The sequence below is a fragment of the Solanum verrucosum genome, unplaced genomic scaffold, assembly GCF_900185275.1.
Source record: "Solanum verrucosum unplaced genomic scaffold, falcon-dt-bn FXZP01000113.1, whole genome shotgun sequence".
NCBI classification, from domain to species: Eukaryota; Viridiplantae; Streptophyta; class Magnoliopsida; order Solanales; family Solanaceae; genus Solanum; species Solanum verrucosum.
This window is the reverse complement of record NW_026020105.1, coordinates 1,208,047-1,226,661: the sequence shown is the minus strand read 5'-3', so window position 1 is coordinate 1,226,661 and position 18,615 is coordinate 1,208,047. Positions and strand designations below refer to the sequence as shown.

Sequence of the window (18,615 nt, the reverse complement as noted above, 5' to 3'; positions counted from 1 at the left end):
TTCTATCCCATTAGCTCGTGTTTAGAGGTTTACTTGCTGAGTACCGTGTGGTTTGGTACTCACCCCTTGCTTCTACAAATTTTTGTAGGTTACGAGCCTGGATTTTTGTGGTACTTGTTATTCTCTTCTTTTTCGAGGCTTCTGGGAGATTTGTGAGGTAGTTGTTTGTCTTCTCAACGATCATTCTTACTCCTGTTTATGATCTTGTTCTACTCTAGAAACAATGTCATATGAGACTTGTATTTTTCTTTTGATTTAATTGTAATACTTTAGAGGCTTGTACACGTGACAACCAGATTTTGGGGGTATATTTGAGTTTATTATAAAAATTTCCGCATTTTATTGTAATGGTTGAGTTTTAGGCTGACTTGTCTTGGTGGGTTAAGACAAGTGCCATCACGTCCATTTTTGGGTCGTGACAGAATGACCAACTAATATTTCCCTCTCTGTCTAACATGTCTAACTAAGAAGTGAACATGATCATGAACATTAGATACGTATCCAATAATGGGGGGTCGAACACAATGAACATTAGTGACATATCCAATAACGGGAAAATGGACATAGTGTCAATTATTGGCAGTAGGGACATATATTATTATTTTTTAAAAAGCTAATAATAAGATCACTTGTATGAGAAAATAAAAAAGTAGTTAGAAGTAATAAGTTTTTTTTTTTTTGCATATTAGAAACCTAATGGTAGAGTAACGTATTTATAGGTGTTTCATTTAGCCTAATCCTAGTAGAAGTTGAAATTTGATTTTGTTTGGTAGTTTTAAGTTACTAAAATTAGTTGTTAGGGTACTATAAAGTATTTATGGTAATATCATCATGATTATTTATATCATATTTTGATAAGTATTATTCTAATTTCACACTATAAAATAACAATTTCGAGAAAGTTGCCAATTGGTTAAAGTATGAATTCATTTTAGTGTTGTAGCTATTATGGTTGTTGTCATTTCTAATAGTTCAAGGATATTTTTGACCTTTTTCCGGATATATGTTTTACCTCTTCACTAGTATCATTTCCTAATCTAAAGTTAAGAATGCCCTTCGTTGTTTTTAAAAAAATTTATATCTGACCAAAAAATGAAGCAAAATAATTAAGAAAAAAAGAGGAGACCAACTTTATTGTTTGGAAAACAGAAAATATGCTAAATTTTTTACAATTACTATATATTATACAATATCTTCTTTCCTGTCCATTTTATTTTCATTTTTGGCTTAAGTTGTGTTATTGGAAAATACTTATCTTTTTACTAAATAAAAAATACTTTAGATTTTTTTTTTCTTCAGAGGTAGTTTACAAGGTTACAATAAAAAATATATATATAATGGTATATGTTAAAATTAATATAGAATATATGATCTAAAATATTATTGTACTACTACATTTTTAGAGATTATCTCGAGTTATCTTTGTGTATTTGTCTTTATTAAGGATATTTTTATTTTAATTGATTAAATTTTTAAATAAAATCTAAATTATATCAACAAGAAATCAGAAAGTATAATTAACTTGATGATACAAATGAGGAGTCAAAACTAGTGGAAACTTACCAAAGTTGGTGAGTGTTTTCCTAAATTGTTCTCTAACTATGGTTAGGAGGCTTGTTCAATTAATTTAATGTAGATCTTTAATTATAAATATGACAAGTTTCACTTATCTAAATATGAATAGGAACGATAAACAAAATAATGAATCCCTAATCCAAACTGAAATAGGAATACTTAGGATTTACTTTTCTAAAATACAACTAGGACTCTATGCTTCTAAACAATATAATATGTTCAAATTATTGATCAAAACAAGACACAAAATTGATATAGTCTTTATAACCTTATTCGTGAAATTATCATAATGATAGCACACAAGTTCTAAACGCATTCGAGGATTTATCAAAAATACAAGAAAAAAAGAAAATCAAATTAGGAAATAATTGATCAGTAAATTTTCGAGGAACACACACATATTAAGAATAATATTCAAAGACGTTAAACTATAATTTTCTCATTACCCTTTATATAATTATAAATATGACTTTATAATTAGTGTAATTTATTTTCTAGAAAATATAAAACTTAAATAAATGAATGGAAAATTATGAAGAAAAAAAAATATAAACGTACATCTAGAATTTTAAAAAATTAAATTATTTTGACCAATAGAAAACACCTCAATTATTAGTTAATATGGAATAGTGGGAGTACAAGCTTCCAAATGTTATTACAAGATATTTTGTTTTCTTAGTCCATATCAGACAATTATTTTTCGAAATTCAATTATTTGGAGCTTAAAAAAGTGAAGTAATTGGGATAAAAAATATTACTTCATTTCACTTTGTTCTTAATACTTTTATATATCCATTTTTATGTTAACACAGTTATTATTTATGTAAAAAATTTCATTCATATAAATTTATACATAATATAACATTACATTATTTTGATACTTTGACGAGACCGTCAAGTACACTAGTAAAAAAATAAGTTGCTATATGGTTAAACTACATTGGAAATGAAATTATATACACTACCAATTTTAATATTGTTTTTTTTTACAAAAGGTATATACTTTTCTAAATGACTTTAATATAGGCCCAGATGTTGGTACTCCCTGAGTCTCATTTTTACTTGTTTACTATACTAAAAATAGATAGTTATTTTTTTTCAAAGCATTGAATTTATTATTCCTTTACTGCATTCAAAGAGTGATTTAGTAAAATTATTATTCTATTTATTGCTCTTTAAATGGTGTGTCAAGTTAATACCGAACAAGTAAAATAAATGAAAGTGTATGACCAAATCTCTCTCTAGTAAAATGGATGTATATATAGGTGGAACCACATATGTTTTCGAGTACACATGTACCTGTTACCATCGGAAAATATTATATATATATATATATATATATATATATATATATATATATATATATATATAGCTTGAGATAAATATATATTTTACTATGCACCCAAAGACTAAAACCATTTGGTTGAGCTGGTTTAGATGTTGCATACTCTGAGGTGAGAGATTTGGGTTTGTATCCCATTTACTATTTTTCGTGAATAAGGGGATGACTAGTTTTGAACTTGCGATCTCATGGTGTAAAGTGAAATTTAAAATCATCAATCAACAAAGCAAATTTTATTTAGTTAGGTCATTTAATTCATATTTATACGTTAGTTATATTTAATAAAATTATCATATAAATTAAATAACATATTTTAACTAACGTATATTAATCATTGATGATGCATCCATCGTTTTCAAATTCTGAATTTGCCCTTTCATATCTTATAAGTTATAACTCGCAACGAGATGTGCATTAGTTGTCTTTACGATTACTGAACATTTTTCGATCATGATAATATTTGTATAAACTATTGTTTGTACCTACCTCTCTTGAACATCTCGCTTGCCTAACACAACATTAATGAGAAAAGACAGGATAGTTTGAACAAAAAAAAAACAGAAGTAAGAGAGACTTTTAAAAAAAAAATTAAATATAACTTTTTTAAAAAATTATAATTTTTTTAAATTTAAATTGATCAAAGTGACTAAGAGGGTGTTTGAATTGGTTTATAAGTTGGTCAAACCTACTTTTAGGTCAGTTTTTAACTTCTAAAATTGTTTGGCAAATATAAAAATAACTTAAAATAAGTAAAAAATGACTTAAAATAAAGTTAGAAAATGTTTGACAAAATTAAAAATATATTTTGAAATAAGTTAAAAATGACTTAAAATAAGAGTGTGTTTAGCATTTATGCTAAAAACTACTTATTTTCGGAAGCACTTTTTAAAAATAATTTTTTAGAAAAGTGCTTTTTGAAAAAAAAAAAAACAATTTGTTTTTGGCTAATTTATTTTATAAGGGGTTTTTATGAGTAAATTGTGTTTGACTAATTTTTCTAAAAAATGCTTTTGAGAGTCAAATTACCATAAAGGAAAAGTATTATGTGCTTTTAATATTAAGATTATTTTATAGTGAGAAACTAGTTTAAACATTTATAACAAAAAACTAAATTAAATTTAAATATTCATATTCAAATTTTCAATCAATATTATACATTTTGGAGGGTTGAAATCTTTTATTGTTGTTTTTTCTTTTTTCTAATCTTGCAAAAATATTGTTGTTACCTTTTTTTTTTCTAATTCTGCAAAATAATAAATAAAATAATAATACATAAGCGTAAAAAAAAAAAAAAAAATTATATAAAAATAAAAATAAAATTATCAAATGAAACTTACCGAGACATGTGAGATATGTTAATTAATTAATAATAGATATATTGGTAAAAATATATAAATGAAAAGAATATTTTAGTCTTGAAAAAAATAATTTTCTACTTCTGCTTTTTTAAAGAAGAATTTTTTTTTAGCTTCTCACCAACTACAGAAAAATTGCTTCTGCTTCCATCTAAAAGCAGTTTTACAAGTTTGCCAAACACCTAATTTAAAAAAAAATAAAAAATTCTCAAAATAAGTGCTTCTAGGCTCCCAACAATATTGTCAAACAAGCTCTAAATTAAAAATCAAAAGTAAGGCTCCTCCTACTTTTTATTTATTACTTAAAACCTACTTTTTTAAGTCAATCCAACGGGCTTTTATATAGTTTTCATCGGAGCGTAAAGGGATCCTCGCAAGGGAGTGGTAAAATATATGTTCCTCGTCTTTTGTCTTGTAGCGTGGGGCCATACCCAAGAGGACGTAGGGAACGAAATAGTCCTGTGACTTTCTGCTCCTTAGTCCTTGTATACTAATGGCCCGTTTGGCCATAGATTTTTCAAATAATATTCGGAAAAATTTGGTAAATAGTGTTTGTCTATATAATTTGCTATTATTTGGCAAATATTTTTGACAAATATCCCAAATACTAGTTTTTTCTAGTATTTGGGACCAATCTCATTATTTGGAATCTTTTGAAAATTGAAATTTTACACCAAACTTTTATCTTTTACAAAAACACTCTCTATTGTAGTTGTTTGCGCTGTATTACATAATTTTTTACGCGAACACCAAAGTAGTGATGAAATATTCAGTGAATGAAAGTGATGATATGGTTGTTGATGAAAATGATGAACAATCGGCTCAGGGTAACAAAGTCATGTGTTTTGTCTACTTCACGATGTATGAAATGATGCTTGTTGCACTCACTCCAAACTACCACATTGCTCTAGTGGCATGGACACTACTTGTTATTTGTTGCAACGAAGATCCAATTGACTTGTAATACAAATTTATGATTAGTTTTGATAGTTTTTAAAACTTATGGGTATAAATCATATTTTTCTAAAAAGTGAAATATATTTCCGAAATACTATGGCCAAACACATGGTAAAATTTCACCCAAATTTTCACCCAAATAATATTTTCCAAGAATATTTGGAAATTCATGGCCAAACGCTAGCTAAGATTCTTCTTCTTGTCCTTTCTTTCGTCAAAAAGACAAGGTTAACCCTAGTAAAACCAATTGATTCTTCGTTTCATTTTATGTGACCCAGTCTTCTTTCTAGTATGTTGCAAAAGAGTGTCACCCACTATAATTAGAAACAATTTAACTTTAAAAACCTCATTTTATCTTTAATGAAATGATTTATAATTACACATATATAAAAAGATTGTTTTATACTATATATATTTTTTTCTTAAATTTTGTATCAAATCCAATGGTATCACATAAAATAAAATGGGACGGAAAAAATATCTTTTTAAGTTTTATCATGATAAGAATCACTTTTTTAAGTCAAGTCACCAAAAACTTAAACTCTTCCATAGCCAAACGTCCAATAGAAGTTCATCTACTTTTTTTAGTACTATTATTTATTAGTCTTGCAAAACCCAAGCCAAAAGTCTTTCTTTATTTCTATCCCTTACAATCTTCATTTCCCTTTTCATTTGATATATACTATAGTCGTACGTACGACAAAGCAAAAGTTACATCAATTACTCACTTTCTCAAAAGTTTTTTAGTCATTGATTTCTCATCATTTCTTGGTTTTTGTCGGCAAGATTCTTGAGTTGGCTAAATAAAAACTTCATTTTTTAATTTTTGATCTAGCAATTCTGCCAAAGAAGAGCAAAAGTTCCTCATCTTGAACAGATCATAGATTGAATGAATGCAACAGAGTTCAATTTGCTCTAAATAAGGCAAAAGTAAGTTCTTTTTTTATAAATTGTTGAATCCCCTTTGTAATAAAACAAGTATTCTAGTATAGTGTTGATGGCGGATTTAGTTAAGCAAATCTTGGCAAATCCAATTCAATTAGCTGATCAGGTGATCCAGGCAGCTGATGAGGCTGTTTTATTCAGTCAAGAATGTGCTGAGCTAAAGTCCAAGACTGAGAAGCTGATTGTGCTGCTTCGTCAAGCAGCACGAGCCAGCAACGAGCTCTATCAACGACCCATGAGCCGAATTATTGATGATACTGAACAAACTTTGGAAAGAGCTATGTCTATTGTTACCAAATGCTGCACTCAGGGACTAGTGAAGCGCGTATTTACCATCATACCTTCTGCAGATTTCCGTAACTTGTCTTCACAGTTAGAGAATTCTATTAGTAATGTGTCGTGGCTACTCCGCGTCTCTGCCTCAGCTGAAGAGGGTGCTGATAGGTACTTAGGACTTCCTCCTATTGTTACTAATGAGCCTATATTGTGTTTTATTTGGGAGCATATAGCGATTTTGTGTACTGGTTCGGTTAATGATCGATCTGAGGCTGCTGCATCGTTGGTCTCATTGGTTAGAGATAATGATCGGAACAGAAAATTGATCATTGAAGAAGGTGGTGTAGGACCATTGTTGAAATTGTTGAAGGAAGGGAAATCGGAGGGTCAGGAGAATGCTGCAAAGGCAATTGGATTACTAGGATGTGACCCTGGAAGTGTCGAACACATGGTGAATGCTGGGGTGTGTCTAGTTTTTGTGAAAATCCTCAAAGAAGGTCTAATGAAAGTTCAAGCAGTGGTGGCTTGGGCAGTTTCTGAACTTGCTGCACATTACCCCGAATGTCAAGATGTTTTTCATCAGAATAACATAATCAGATTACTTGTTAGCCATCTCGCGTTTGAGACGGTTCAGGAGCATAGCAAGTATGCTATTGTTAGCAAATCCACGTCGATTGATGCTGTTCTTTCAGCTAGTAATGTGAGTAGTGTGCACAAGGTGAATGAGGATGATGATAATAGCCACATTCCACATCCTTTAGGAAATAAGAAGCCTACTCAGATGCACACTGTGGTTACTGCCACCACGGCTATGCAAGCGTCTCAGCAGATTCCGGTCAATGATGCAAACCATACATATCATCAGCAGAGTCTTTATGCTACAGGGGTCAGTAATAAAGGGCGAGAATCGGAGGACCCTAATACCAAGGCTTATATGAAGGCAATGGCTGCAAGAGCTTTATGGAAACTGGCCAAGGGAAATTCAACTATTTGCCATAGCATTACTGATTCAAGAGCACTGCTTTGCTTTGCAGTACTCTTGGAGAAAGGGGATGAAGATGTTCAGTATCATTCGGCGATGGCAGTAATGGAAATCACAGCTGTAGCGGAGAAAGATCCTGATTTGAGAAAGTCAGTGTTCAAGCCTAATTCACCTGCTTGCAAAGCTGTTGTTGATCAACTGTTGAGAATCATTCAGAAAGAAGATTTGAACCTGCTTGTTCCATGCATTCAATCAATTGGGAATTTGGCCACGACTTTTCGAGCTACAGAGACGAGGATGATTAGCCCATTAGTAACGCTGCTCGATCAACGAGAACCAGAGATTTCAAATGAAGCAGCCATTTCCCTCAAGAAATTTTCTTGCAATGAGAACTACCTTCACCTGAATCATTGCAAGGCAATAATAAGCGCTGGAGGTGCAGGACATTTGGTTCAACTTGTTTGCTTTGGTGAAAAAGTAGTTCAGTTTTCTGCATTGCTTCTGCTATGCGACATTGCATTGCACGTCCCTAATAGCGAAGAGCTTGCTGAAGCCGAGGTGCTTTCAGTGCTCAAATGGGCATCAAAGCAGGCACACTTGAACCCAGATGAAAAGACGGAGACATTGTTGCATGAATCCAAAAGCAGGCTGGAACTCTACCAGTCCAGAGGATCCAGGGGATTCCATTGATTGCATCAAAACTTGTGTAAAAAAAACTTCAGGGATATTCTATGTAGGAAAAGGCACAGTATCTGTTACTCTTGCAGTATATGAATAATCATTTTCATTGGCATTCTAGTTTTTTCTTTCATTCTGCTCAAGGCATTTTCTCCTCTCTTTTTTTTATTTATTAGAATAGTCCTTTCACCAATTTTGACAAGAAAGAGTAAGTAGTCTTTCGACAATGTTCAAGTCGTGGAAACATACAATGTATGTCTGCAGAAATAGACTCAATGGTCTGGCACTTCCTCAGACGCCACACATATATAGTGGGAGCTTAATGCACTGAGTCACCCCTTTTTGTATTGGTAAAGACTTGAAGCTTACTAAATGTGCGAGGGAGCATTTTATCAACATCTTATACTCAAACAAGACTTAAAATTGTATATGAACATAAATCTCACTTGAAATAAAGTTGAACATTTATGAGTAAAAATCCCTTATTTCTCTTGAAACACTTCTCAAACATATTGCAATATTTTACCGGTATTTCAGAAAGGTAATAACCAAACCAATATTTGTAGATGTACCAAACTTCATAATACTCCAATAACAAAATGTAAATTTTTTTGGCCTACTGGAATAATTTGCTTAGTATGCCACTAATCATGTGCATATAATAGCCTATCAAATTAAAATTCTCATTATGTGACTATCTATGACATCAAAGAAATTTTTCTTTGACAACTACTGTTTTAAAAATATTTTGAATTATTAACTATTACACTCATATTACTTTTAAACATAATTTTTAAATATGTAAATTTTATTACAAAAAAGTAATACATTCTTGTAAGGATCTCTAGTTTGTAAATTGTACTGAACATTTATAAATCAAGTTGTATTTATATTTTTGCCTAATTTTTTTTTCTAAAGACAGTTTGGTGCACAAAACATTCTGTATTAGCAAGATCCAGGGAAGGACCGCACCTTAAAGAGTGTGATATACAATCATGACTGCTTGAATAACTCAAACACGTGATTTATAAATCACATGGAGATAACTTTTGTGTTGTTGCTCCACTTCAAATTAAAGTATTTTAAATTTTGTCAAAAGACCTTAGGCCTAAATTGTGCATTTTTCCTTATCCTCACATCTTGATCTTCCAATCTCCTCCACACATTAATTCTAAATCAACTCATCTCTCCAGAAAGCTCCTAGTTCTTTACCATTCTCCTAATTTTCTTCTTAACAACCTCACTCCCCCCCTAACCCAACCCCCCCAAAAAAAATTCTTTTGTTCACCACTCTCAATTTCTTCTACTATTTCTCAGCATCATAACCAATATGGCTGCTGCATTAAGTGCTTCACTCTCTCTACCATCCTCTAATTCAACTTCTCTTTCCATCAAAACCATCTTCATCTCCCCTGAAAATATTACCTTCAACAAGGTAAATTTCGATTCATTTTCCTTTTTTCTCGGAGATCATCACAGAATTAACTTATATCCACTGACAGTATAAAAGAATTTTCACTTAAGATGTTGTAAAAGATTACTAAGCAATTCACTTAGTACATTTTATTTACTTTTCTAATGACTTATACTTCATAGTGTAAGATAATAATTAAAAAAAGCTACACTCTGAGTGTACACAAGTTATATTTGTTTGAACAGGTTCCTTTATGCAACAGAAATGTATCAGCTGGTGGAAAAGTGTTTCCCATTAGAGCTCAACTCACAACAGAAGTACCTGCAAAGGTTGCAAAGGTATCGAAGAAACAGGATGAAGGTGTAGTTGTAAACAAGTTCAGGCCAAAGGATCCTTATATTGGCAGATGCCTTCTCAACACTAAGATCACTGGAGATGATGCCCCTGGAGAAACTTGGCACATGGTCTTTTCCACCGAGGGTATGGAACTTGTTTGTCTGGTTTTGACTTGGCATAGAGTTTACGAAAGTAGAAGACTTTTGAATCTTCTGGTCTTAAACTAAACATGTGTAGAATGTACCAAAATGTCCGTCTTTTAATCGTGTGGTATCTGAAAGTTAAAAATAAAGAGTTGTCAAATAAGGAAAGAGACATTCTTAAACGAACTAAAAAAGGAAGTAAGACAAACAATTAAAATGGAGGGAGTAGTTCATTTGATTTTAGTGAATTTGTTAAATGAACTTAACTTATATATAATGACAGTATGAGTATTTTTGACACTTCATGTAATTGTAACTTGGTGGCATAAAGATTATTTTATACAGCTAGTGTATATAAGTTAAACTCTTTGTAAAACGATCATTTGAGGTTTTTGTGTTGGGGTTGATCAGGAGAGATCCCATACAGAGAAGGCCAATCTATCGGAGTGATTCCTGATGGTGTTGACAGTAATGGGAAGCCCCACAAGCTCAGATTGTACTCCATTGCTAGCAGTGCCCTTGGTGACTTCGGAGACTCCAAAACTGTAAGCTATAAAACTTCCTATTCCTTCAAATTTTATCCAAAACACTACATGATTCGGTGATGTAAACATTATTTTCTGTAAGATGTGTTGGCCTATTGCTATAATTTGTCCAGTAAAGAGTGGTGTTGACCTATTTGTATACATACATTATCTTATAGAATCGACGTCCCTCTTAGTAAAGGTTGCCCTATTTGAAATTCAATAACATAGGTTGGTTAGCTAGCTATTATCCTTCTTCTAGTATCTGAAATAACTAGAGCTAGGTTTCATACAGGTATCTCTGTGTGTCAAAAGGCTTGTCTACACAAATGACAAAGGGGAAATAGTTAAAGGAGTCTGCTCGAACTTCTTATGTAAGAATCAAGGACTCCCTAAACCTTCAAACAATGTTAGCTATTATCTCGTGTATTTCATCTTTTCTCATGTACTTGGCCTGAACATTTCTTAATGAATATAAGAATATATGCTTAGAGCCCTGCACCTACTTTGGAATGTTAATATTCAGGTGACTTGAAACCTGGAACTGAAGTTAAGATTACTGGACCTGTTGGAAAAGAAATGCTCATGCCAAAGGATCCCAATGCGACAGTTATAATGGTCCGTGCTAGCTCCTATGTTATCACTATTAGGCATTTCTGTGTGCTCTCCTTCAATATGACTTAAGCATAGTTGTTAATTATTAGTCTTTGATCTTTTCTTCTTGCAGCTTGCCACTGGAACTGGAATTGCTCCTTTCCGTGGATTCTTGTGGAAAATGTTCTTTGAGAAGCATGAGGATTACAAGGTAAACCAGAAATCATTAGTATTTTATCTTTTCATGTCAAAATGAGGACAGAAGTGGAATTGATCAGATGAATGTAATGGTGAATCTAACATTTGTGATGTATGTGTCAAAGATGAATAGTTTTGACACTTTTAAGAGAATTCAATCTCCATTAATCCAAAGCTTTGAACTATGCAGCTTCGAGTTTCACGATAGTTATATGACTGAGTTTCTTCTCACATTATTCATTACCTCCTCGAATGACACGGTTTTGGATTTATGCAGTTCAATGGTTTAGCATGGCTTTTCTTGGGAGTACCGACAAGCAGCTCACTTATTTACAAGGAGGTAATTTGAGTCTTCAATGCTTCTTGGATACAAAATTTAGTACTATGTCACAATGCAGGACTAAGATTTATAACTTGTTGTAGGAATTCGAGAAAATGAAGGAGAAGGCCCCGGAAAACTTCAGACTAGACTTTGCTGTGAGTAGGGAGCAGACTAACGAGAAAGGTGAAAAGATGTACATCCAAACCAGAATGGCTGAATATGCTGAAGAACTATGGACATTACTCAAGAAAGACAACACATTTGTGTACATGTGTGGACTCAAAGGCATGGAGCAGGGAATCGATGACATTATGACTTCACTTGCTGAAAGAGATGGTAACATAAGTTCAAATATCTCATTATTCCATACATACATATGTAAAAGAATTCGACTTTTGTGCACTGTGTCGAGTTAAACTGTAAGGTAGAGTAAGTACTACCTACTACAATCAAGCCGTCAATGTATATAACTTAAATCCGATATACATGTCTTGATCCACTATACATATCAGTCAAAGCCTAACATTCTTACCTATGTTTTTGAAAGGTATTAACTGGGCAGATTACAAAAAGCAGTTGAAGAAGGCAGAACAATGGAATGTGGAAGTCTACTAAAACTTTTGGTTTCTTTGTACAAATATGAGCAAAGTGTTAGTTTCTCTGCTCTGCATTCATGTAGATAATGTAGGTTTGTAATTATTATATATTTTTAGATCTTTTTTTAACGAAAAAATTCATATTTATTTTTCTTGTGACAGTGTTTTGGGAATTAATGTCCCTTTGGAAGTTGAATTTTAAAGGGGTATGGATGATAAACATACTTCTGGATGAACCTCCATATATATGAAATGTTTGTCCATTTGAACATACTTATGTAAAGTGTATTCCCTATAATGCCTTGTGCTTTAGTGTATAAACATGTATATCAGGAATCAGGTGTAATACTAATTGAGACAGCTTGTTTGGATGGTTGTTACCTGTCGTATTGTATTGTATTGTTTTTTTTTGGTTTTCCACTCGGTGTCCGGTATTTCAGTGGAGCACATAAATCTGGACTCGCTCCCGTAAAGTCCCACATTGGGGGTCTTGTTTTTTCTTTTTGGTTGTCCAATCGGTGTTTGGTACCTACACCGTGGCCTGACTAAATCTGCATTTGTGCTTGAAAGTCTCCCAGGAAGATAAAAGCGCTCTCTAACAAATGTGATTTCGTATCCAGTCCTTGCAAGTCTATCACAACTCTTGTTGGTATGCATTGGATTGTTATTCTTAGTGCAATGCTTTTGTTATTATTACTTAAATTTTATTTTATTGTTATATTTGTTGTTATCTAACCACAAATTAAATCCAGTGGCAACCTCTGATTCAGAAAATGATTAGCCAAAATCTCCTCATAGACTTCAAAGAAACATTCCTATGCTAGCAGAACTCAACTAGTTCAATCAGTGCTATTTAAAATCCAAGCATACTGGACTCAGCCTTTTGTTCTCCCTAAGGTAGTCAAAACTTATTGATAGTTACTATAGGAGTTACTTATGGTCAGCATGTGATAACATCAAATAAATATGGAGAAAGTTTTGTTCGGAGCATCACTTCGAGTGGAAAACCAAAAGAAAAAATCATTAAGAACTTAGTAAGAAGGCATTGGCGACTCCTTACTAAGATAGTTAAATAAATGGATTTGGTTCAGTTTTTCAATTTATAAGAAACTTAATGATATTTCTATCTTTCATTTTGTTTTTCCTACTGTTAGGAAATATTTTTTTCATCATTTTTCAACTTATAGTATATTATTTTCATTTATTATGAAAGCTATAATTTTCTTTTGGATTATGGATAAAATGTCTTGGGATATATAAGCTTTAATCAAGTGAATAAAATTTATAAAAATATATCATTTTTTTAGGGTAGATCTCATAGTTATTTCTTTGAATAAATGAATTTGGATTCATGAATTTCTTTTGTTTTTTTCTTGGTTCAAATCCTGGGTATGAAAAAATTTATTGATAGGAAGCCCTTCCCTAAATTAGCGCCTACACAACGCGAACTTAATTAGTCAAGCTCTAATGTGGATATTGAAAATCGAATGAAAATAATAGGGAAAATGCATAAGTATCCCCCCAGCCTATGCCCGAAATCCCAGAGATACACTTAACCTTTACTAAGGTCCTATTACCCCTGAACTTATTTTATATGTAATATTCTACCCCTTTTTGGCCTACGTGGCATCTTGTGGGCCCAGCACATGTTGACAAAATTTTTCAAGGATAGTGTCACGTAGGCCGAAAAGGGGTAGAATATCATAGATAAATTAAGTTCGGGGGTAATAGGACCTTAGTAAATGTTAGGTGTGTCTCTGGGATTTCGGATATAGGTTGGGGGTACTTATGCATTTTTCCAAAATAATAATAATAATAAAAAATTAATCATCTATGATCCAACAACTTCAACAAGTTACATATTATCATATTATCCTTTTAAGTAACAAGAAATATGAAAATGTTTCTTTTTTTTCTTCTCAAAATTATGTGGAAATGTATTTTTATTTTGTTTCATCTTATTTTCAAGTTTGAGAAGAAAAAAAAAAGAGAGAGTAATTTGAAGTAAGCATTTCCGATTTTTCTTTCCCTCTCTCCATTCTTTCCTTTTTGCCTTTCCTGCAATAAACCCCGAGTCCAGCTCCGGCGAGACCCAACCCAGCCGCTCGGCAGTCCGGTTCCGGCTAGACCCAAGCTACCGGCGATCCTCTGTAAGTATCTTTACATCAAACTCAAGAGAAGAAAATGTAAAAGCCCTAATCCCAAATTCCCAATTCATTTTTTTTTTGTAATGATAATCTAAGGTTCGTATATCCTTCATCCTTGTACAGTGATTTAAGGACTAAACTTTTAGTGGATATTCCTGTTTAGGTGAATACATATTTCTTAAGGTGGTATAACTTACTAATTATAGAGATCATGGAGAAAAGAGCTTATTTTATGCAGGTCATTATATGTTAATTACTCTACTAATGACTTTCCACTGAATCAAGCACACAATGCATTGTTATGTAAATAGATGAAAGAACATTTCTTTTTTTGATAACCAAAAAGATTATGCAAGAACTGTTCTGTTGTTGCCTATGATGAAAAAAAGAAATGAAACCTTTCATCTGATCATAGAAGCTATTGCCTCTGATGAACATACTGATCTTTTTTAAGTATAATGGTGGTACTTGTCAGCTTTCGCTTTCATCGGCTACCTGCTATCTCCCAATACGTGATACTGGGTAACTCTACCCACGCTTTCTGGGCTCTGCTGAATTGTTCTGGTCTTTGGTAGTAGACGAGCACTAGATCCTGCGAGTTTCAGATAAACATAAAGCAGTAGCCGGGGGGGAATAATTATTTTATGGGACAGGAGAGTTTGGAAAGGGAAAATGGTAGAACATGGAAACCAAAGCATAACTTGTAAAATGTCTGGGGAAAATTCCGATTTTTTTTGGTTTGTAACAACAGTGTATGCTGATTGCAAAAGAGTGGAAAGAAGAGTGTTATGGGGGGAGCTATATGCAGCGGGGGGAAGGTGTGCAGGACCTTGGGTGGTGGGAGGTGATTTTAATGTAATCAGATACCCCAATGAAAGAACAAACTGTTTCAGAATAAATGGAGCAATGTCTGAGTTCTCTAAATGCATTGAAGAGATGGAGCTTGTGGATCCTCCTTTATTTGGAGGTTCTTATACTTGGAGAAGGGGGGAGAATCATAGAAGTGCCTCAAGAATCGATAGATTCTTATTCTCTTCATCGTGGGAAGAGCAGTTTACTCTCATCAAACAGGCAGTATTACCAAAGATAGGATCTGACCACAACCCAATCATGCTGTCTTGTGGAGAGCTGAACTTCAAGAAAAAATACTTCAAATTTGAAAGTTGGTGGCTGAGGGTAGAAGGGTTCAAAGAAAAGGTACAACAGTGGTGGGGAGCTTTTGTTGTCAAAGGGAGGCCTGACTATATTTTAGCTGAGAAACTGAAGATGCTGAAAGAAAAGTTAAAAGAGTGGAGTAGAAACAACAGGGGCAACTGGAAACAAAGAAAGGGTGACATTTTAAACCAGCTGTCAGATTTGGAAGCAATACAGGAACAAAGAGCTCTCACAGATGATGAGGCAATGCAAAAATCAAACTTGGCTTTAGAGTTTGAAGAAGTTGCAAGAAATGAGGAGATAGCTTGGAGGCAAAGATCAAGAATACAATGGTTGAAACAGGGAGACAAAAATACAAAATACTTCCATAGGATAGCTACAGCTCACAAAAGGGTAAACTCCATAGATAACTTGAAGGTGGATGGTATGGAGGTGACAGATGCAGAGGAGATCAAAGAAGCTATTCAAAATTACTACAAGAACCTGTATAAGGAGGCAGAAGAGTGGAGGCCAGAATTAGTGTTACATGAAGCCACAAGGATATCTGCAGGAGAACAGGAGAAGCTACAAAGACAATTTGAAGAGGAAGAAATCTTAGAAGGCATTAAATTGTGTGCTATGGAGAAGGCACCAGGGCCGGATGGATTCCCTATGTCCTTTTATTTGTCTTTTTGGGAACTTATAAAGGAGGACATCCTGAAGACTTTCCAATATTTTTATGAATATCAGAAGTTTGAGAAAAGCCTCAATGCAACATTCATAGCCTTGATCCCAAAGAAGGTTGGAGCTTCAGAGTTGAAAGATTTCAGACCTATAAGTCTCATAGGTGGAATATATAAGATTGTGGCAAAGATACTGGCTGAAAGACTCAAGAAGGTGGTCAACAATTTAGTTAACAAGCATCAGATGGCATTTATAAAAGGAAGACAGATCATGGATGCAGCCCTAATTGCTAGTGAGTGTGTGGACTCAAGAATTAAAGGGGCAGAAGCAGGTGTCATGTGTAAGCTAGACATAGAAAAAGCCTATGATCATGTCAACTGGAGATTCTTGTTAAATACTCTCAGTCAAATGGGCTTTGGTGAGAAATGGTTGAAATGGATTGACTTTTGCATTAAAACTGTCAAGTTCTCTGTTTTGGTGAATGGTGAACCTGTAGGTTTTTTTGGTTCTGAAAGGGGTCTTAGACAAGGTGACCCTCTGTCTCCTTTCCTGTTTATACTAGCAATGGAGGGATTTGATAGCATGATGAGGATAGCATTACAAAATAGATGGATTAAAGGGTTTGAGATAGGAAATAGCAGAGGGGAAATAATGGAGGTATGTCACCTACAGTATGCAGATGACACGGTGATATTTTGTGAGCCAAAGGTTGAACAAATAGGTTACATCAGAATGATTTTGACTATTTTTGAAGCTTCTTCTGGCTTGAAAGTTAACTGGGGAAAAACCAGTTTGTTCCCGATAAAAAAGGTGCCAAATATCCAAGATCTGGCAATCATTTTAGGGTGCAAAGTTGAAAATATGCCAACTACATACCTTGGTATGCCTCTGGGTAGTGAACACAAAGCAGGGGAAATTTGGGATGGAATATTAGAGAAAACTGAAAAAAGATTGGCTAGGTGGAAGGCACAGTACATATCACTAGGTGGGAGGCTCATCCTTATCAACTCTGTTCTTGATGCACTTCCTACGTATGTAATGTCTCTATTTCCCATACCTCCCAAAGTTGTGAAAAAGTTGGACAGACTTAGGAGGGATTTTCTGTGGCATGGCTGTAAAGAGGGCAAAGGATATAAACTAGTCAATTGGCAGACAACAATGCGCAGTAGAGAACAAGGTGGCTTGGGCATCAGAAATCTAAGAGCACAGAACAATAGTTTATTGATGAAATGGCTCTGGAGATACAATAGGGAGGATCATGCATTATGGAGGGAGGTAATTAGACACAAGTTTGGTGAACTCAACCCATGGTGTACCAATGTGAGCACTGATACTTATGGGGTTGGAGTTTGGAAGACCATTAGAGCTCTATGGCCCAAACTGGAAGGGAACTTGCAGAAGAGAGTTGGAGATGGGAAAAGAATAAAGTTCTGGAAGGATGCTTGGAAGGAGCAAAGCCCATTAATGGAGATTTTTCCAGACCTGTTTATTCTAAGCAACAACCCAGATGGCACCATTTATGATATGTGGAGTGCACAGGGATGGAACTTATTCTTCAGGAGATTGCTAAATGACTGGGAGATCGATAGAGTAGCCGATTTGCTAAATAGGATTGATGATTTCAATGGCACTACTGCTGAACCAGATACATTAAGATGGAAACACAACATCGATGGGCAATTCTCTGTTAAAAGGGTTTATAAAATGGGAGAAAGGGTACAGTGTAGAGGGCAACCAAAAATATGGAGAAACTTATGGAATAGTCCATCCCCAACCAAGGTAAAATGCTTTACTTGGCTGGTGGTTAAAAGAGCATGCCTGACACAAGAAGTTTTGAAGAAGAAAGGGGCCATCATAGTTTCCAGGTGCTTCTTATGCAATGAGACAAATGAAACAAACAGTCATCTATTTTTGCACTGCACCTTTACAGCACAACTTTGGTCTCTATTTCTCAACATAACAAAGACAAGCTGGACTATGCCGGAGCATACTGCAGATTTGCTTAGTTGCTGGATGAAAAGAGGAGGCAGCAAAAGTCAAAAGAAGTGGTGGAGGATCATCCCACAATGCATCTGGTGGACAGTTTGGAGAGAGAGAAATGGGAGGTGTTATGAAGATAGATCCAATTCCATCCAGAAAGTTAAATGGAATTGTATAATATCTTTCTACTTTTGGTGTAAAGAAGTAGGTTTAGAGGATATAGATCAGTTTGTAGATATATTAAGATCTCTGTAAGTATCTTGTTTTTTAGTTGTTTTTTTTTTTTTTATCTAACACTTTTTGATGGTGTCCAGCATGTCCTTAATGCTGAGGAATACACATTTACCAGTTTCAAAAAAAAAGAAGAACTGAATGTAGATTTAGTGTTTTTTCTTACCAAATATTGTCGCTTTACTGGTTGTACGTAAAAATA

General features: G+C 33.8%; 2 protein-coding genes across 3 annotated transcripts; both read left to right on the top strand.

The window, feature by feature from the left end:
* Positions 1-5,973: 5,973 nt before the first annotated feature.
* LOC125825205 (uncharacterized) lies at positions 5,974-8,243 on the top strand. The gene has a single exon (XM_049504538.1). It carries the CDS (start codon positions 6,227-6,229, stop codon positions 8,120-8,122), a length of 1,896 nt encoding a protein of 631 aa, XP_049360495.1. The 5' UTR covers positions 5,974-6,226; the 3' UTR covers positions 8,123-8,243.
* A 1,087-nt stretch (positions 8,244-9,330) lies between these two features.
* Positions 9,331-12,623, top strand: LOC125825273 (ferredoxin--NADP reductase, leaf-type isozyme, chloroplastic-like). 2 transcript variants are annotated; one of them, XR_007442841.1, is made up of 10 exons: positions 9,331-9,545; positions 9,770-10,004; positions 10,415-10,548; positions 10,823-10,901; positions 11,054-11,145; positions 11,255-11,332; positions 11,597-11,659; positions 11,743-11,977; positions 12,189-12,316; positions 12,400-12,623. XR_007442841.1 is itself a non-coding variant. In XM_049504623.1 (10 exons), the coding sequence occupies exons 1-9, from the start codon at positions 9,441-9,443 to the stop codon at positions 12,254-12,256; spliced, it is 1,089 nt and encodes a 362-aa protein (XP_049360580.1). In that variant the 5' UTR covers positions 9,331-9,440; the 3' UTR covers positions 12,257-12,291; positions 12,400-12,623. The 2 variants fall into 2 exon arrangements, 1 of the variants encoding a protein (XP_049360580.1); XM_049504623.1 differs by having other exon boundaries at positions 12,189-12,291.
* Positions 12,624-18,615: the final 5,992 nt, after the last annotated feature.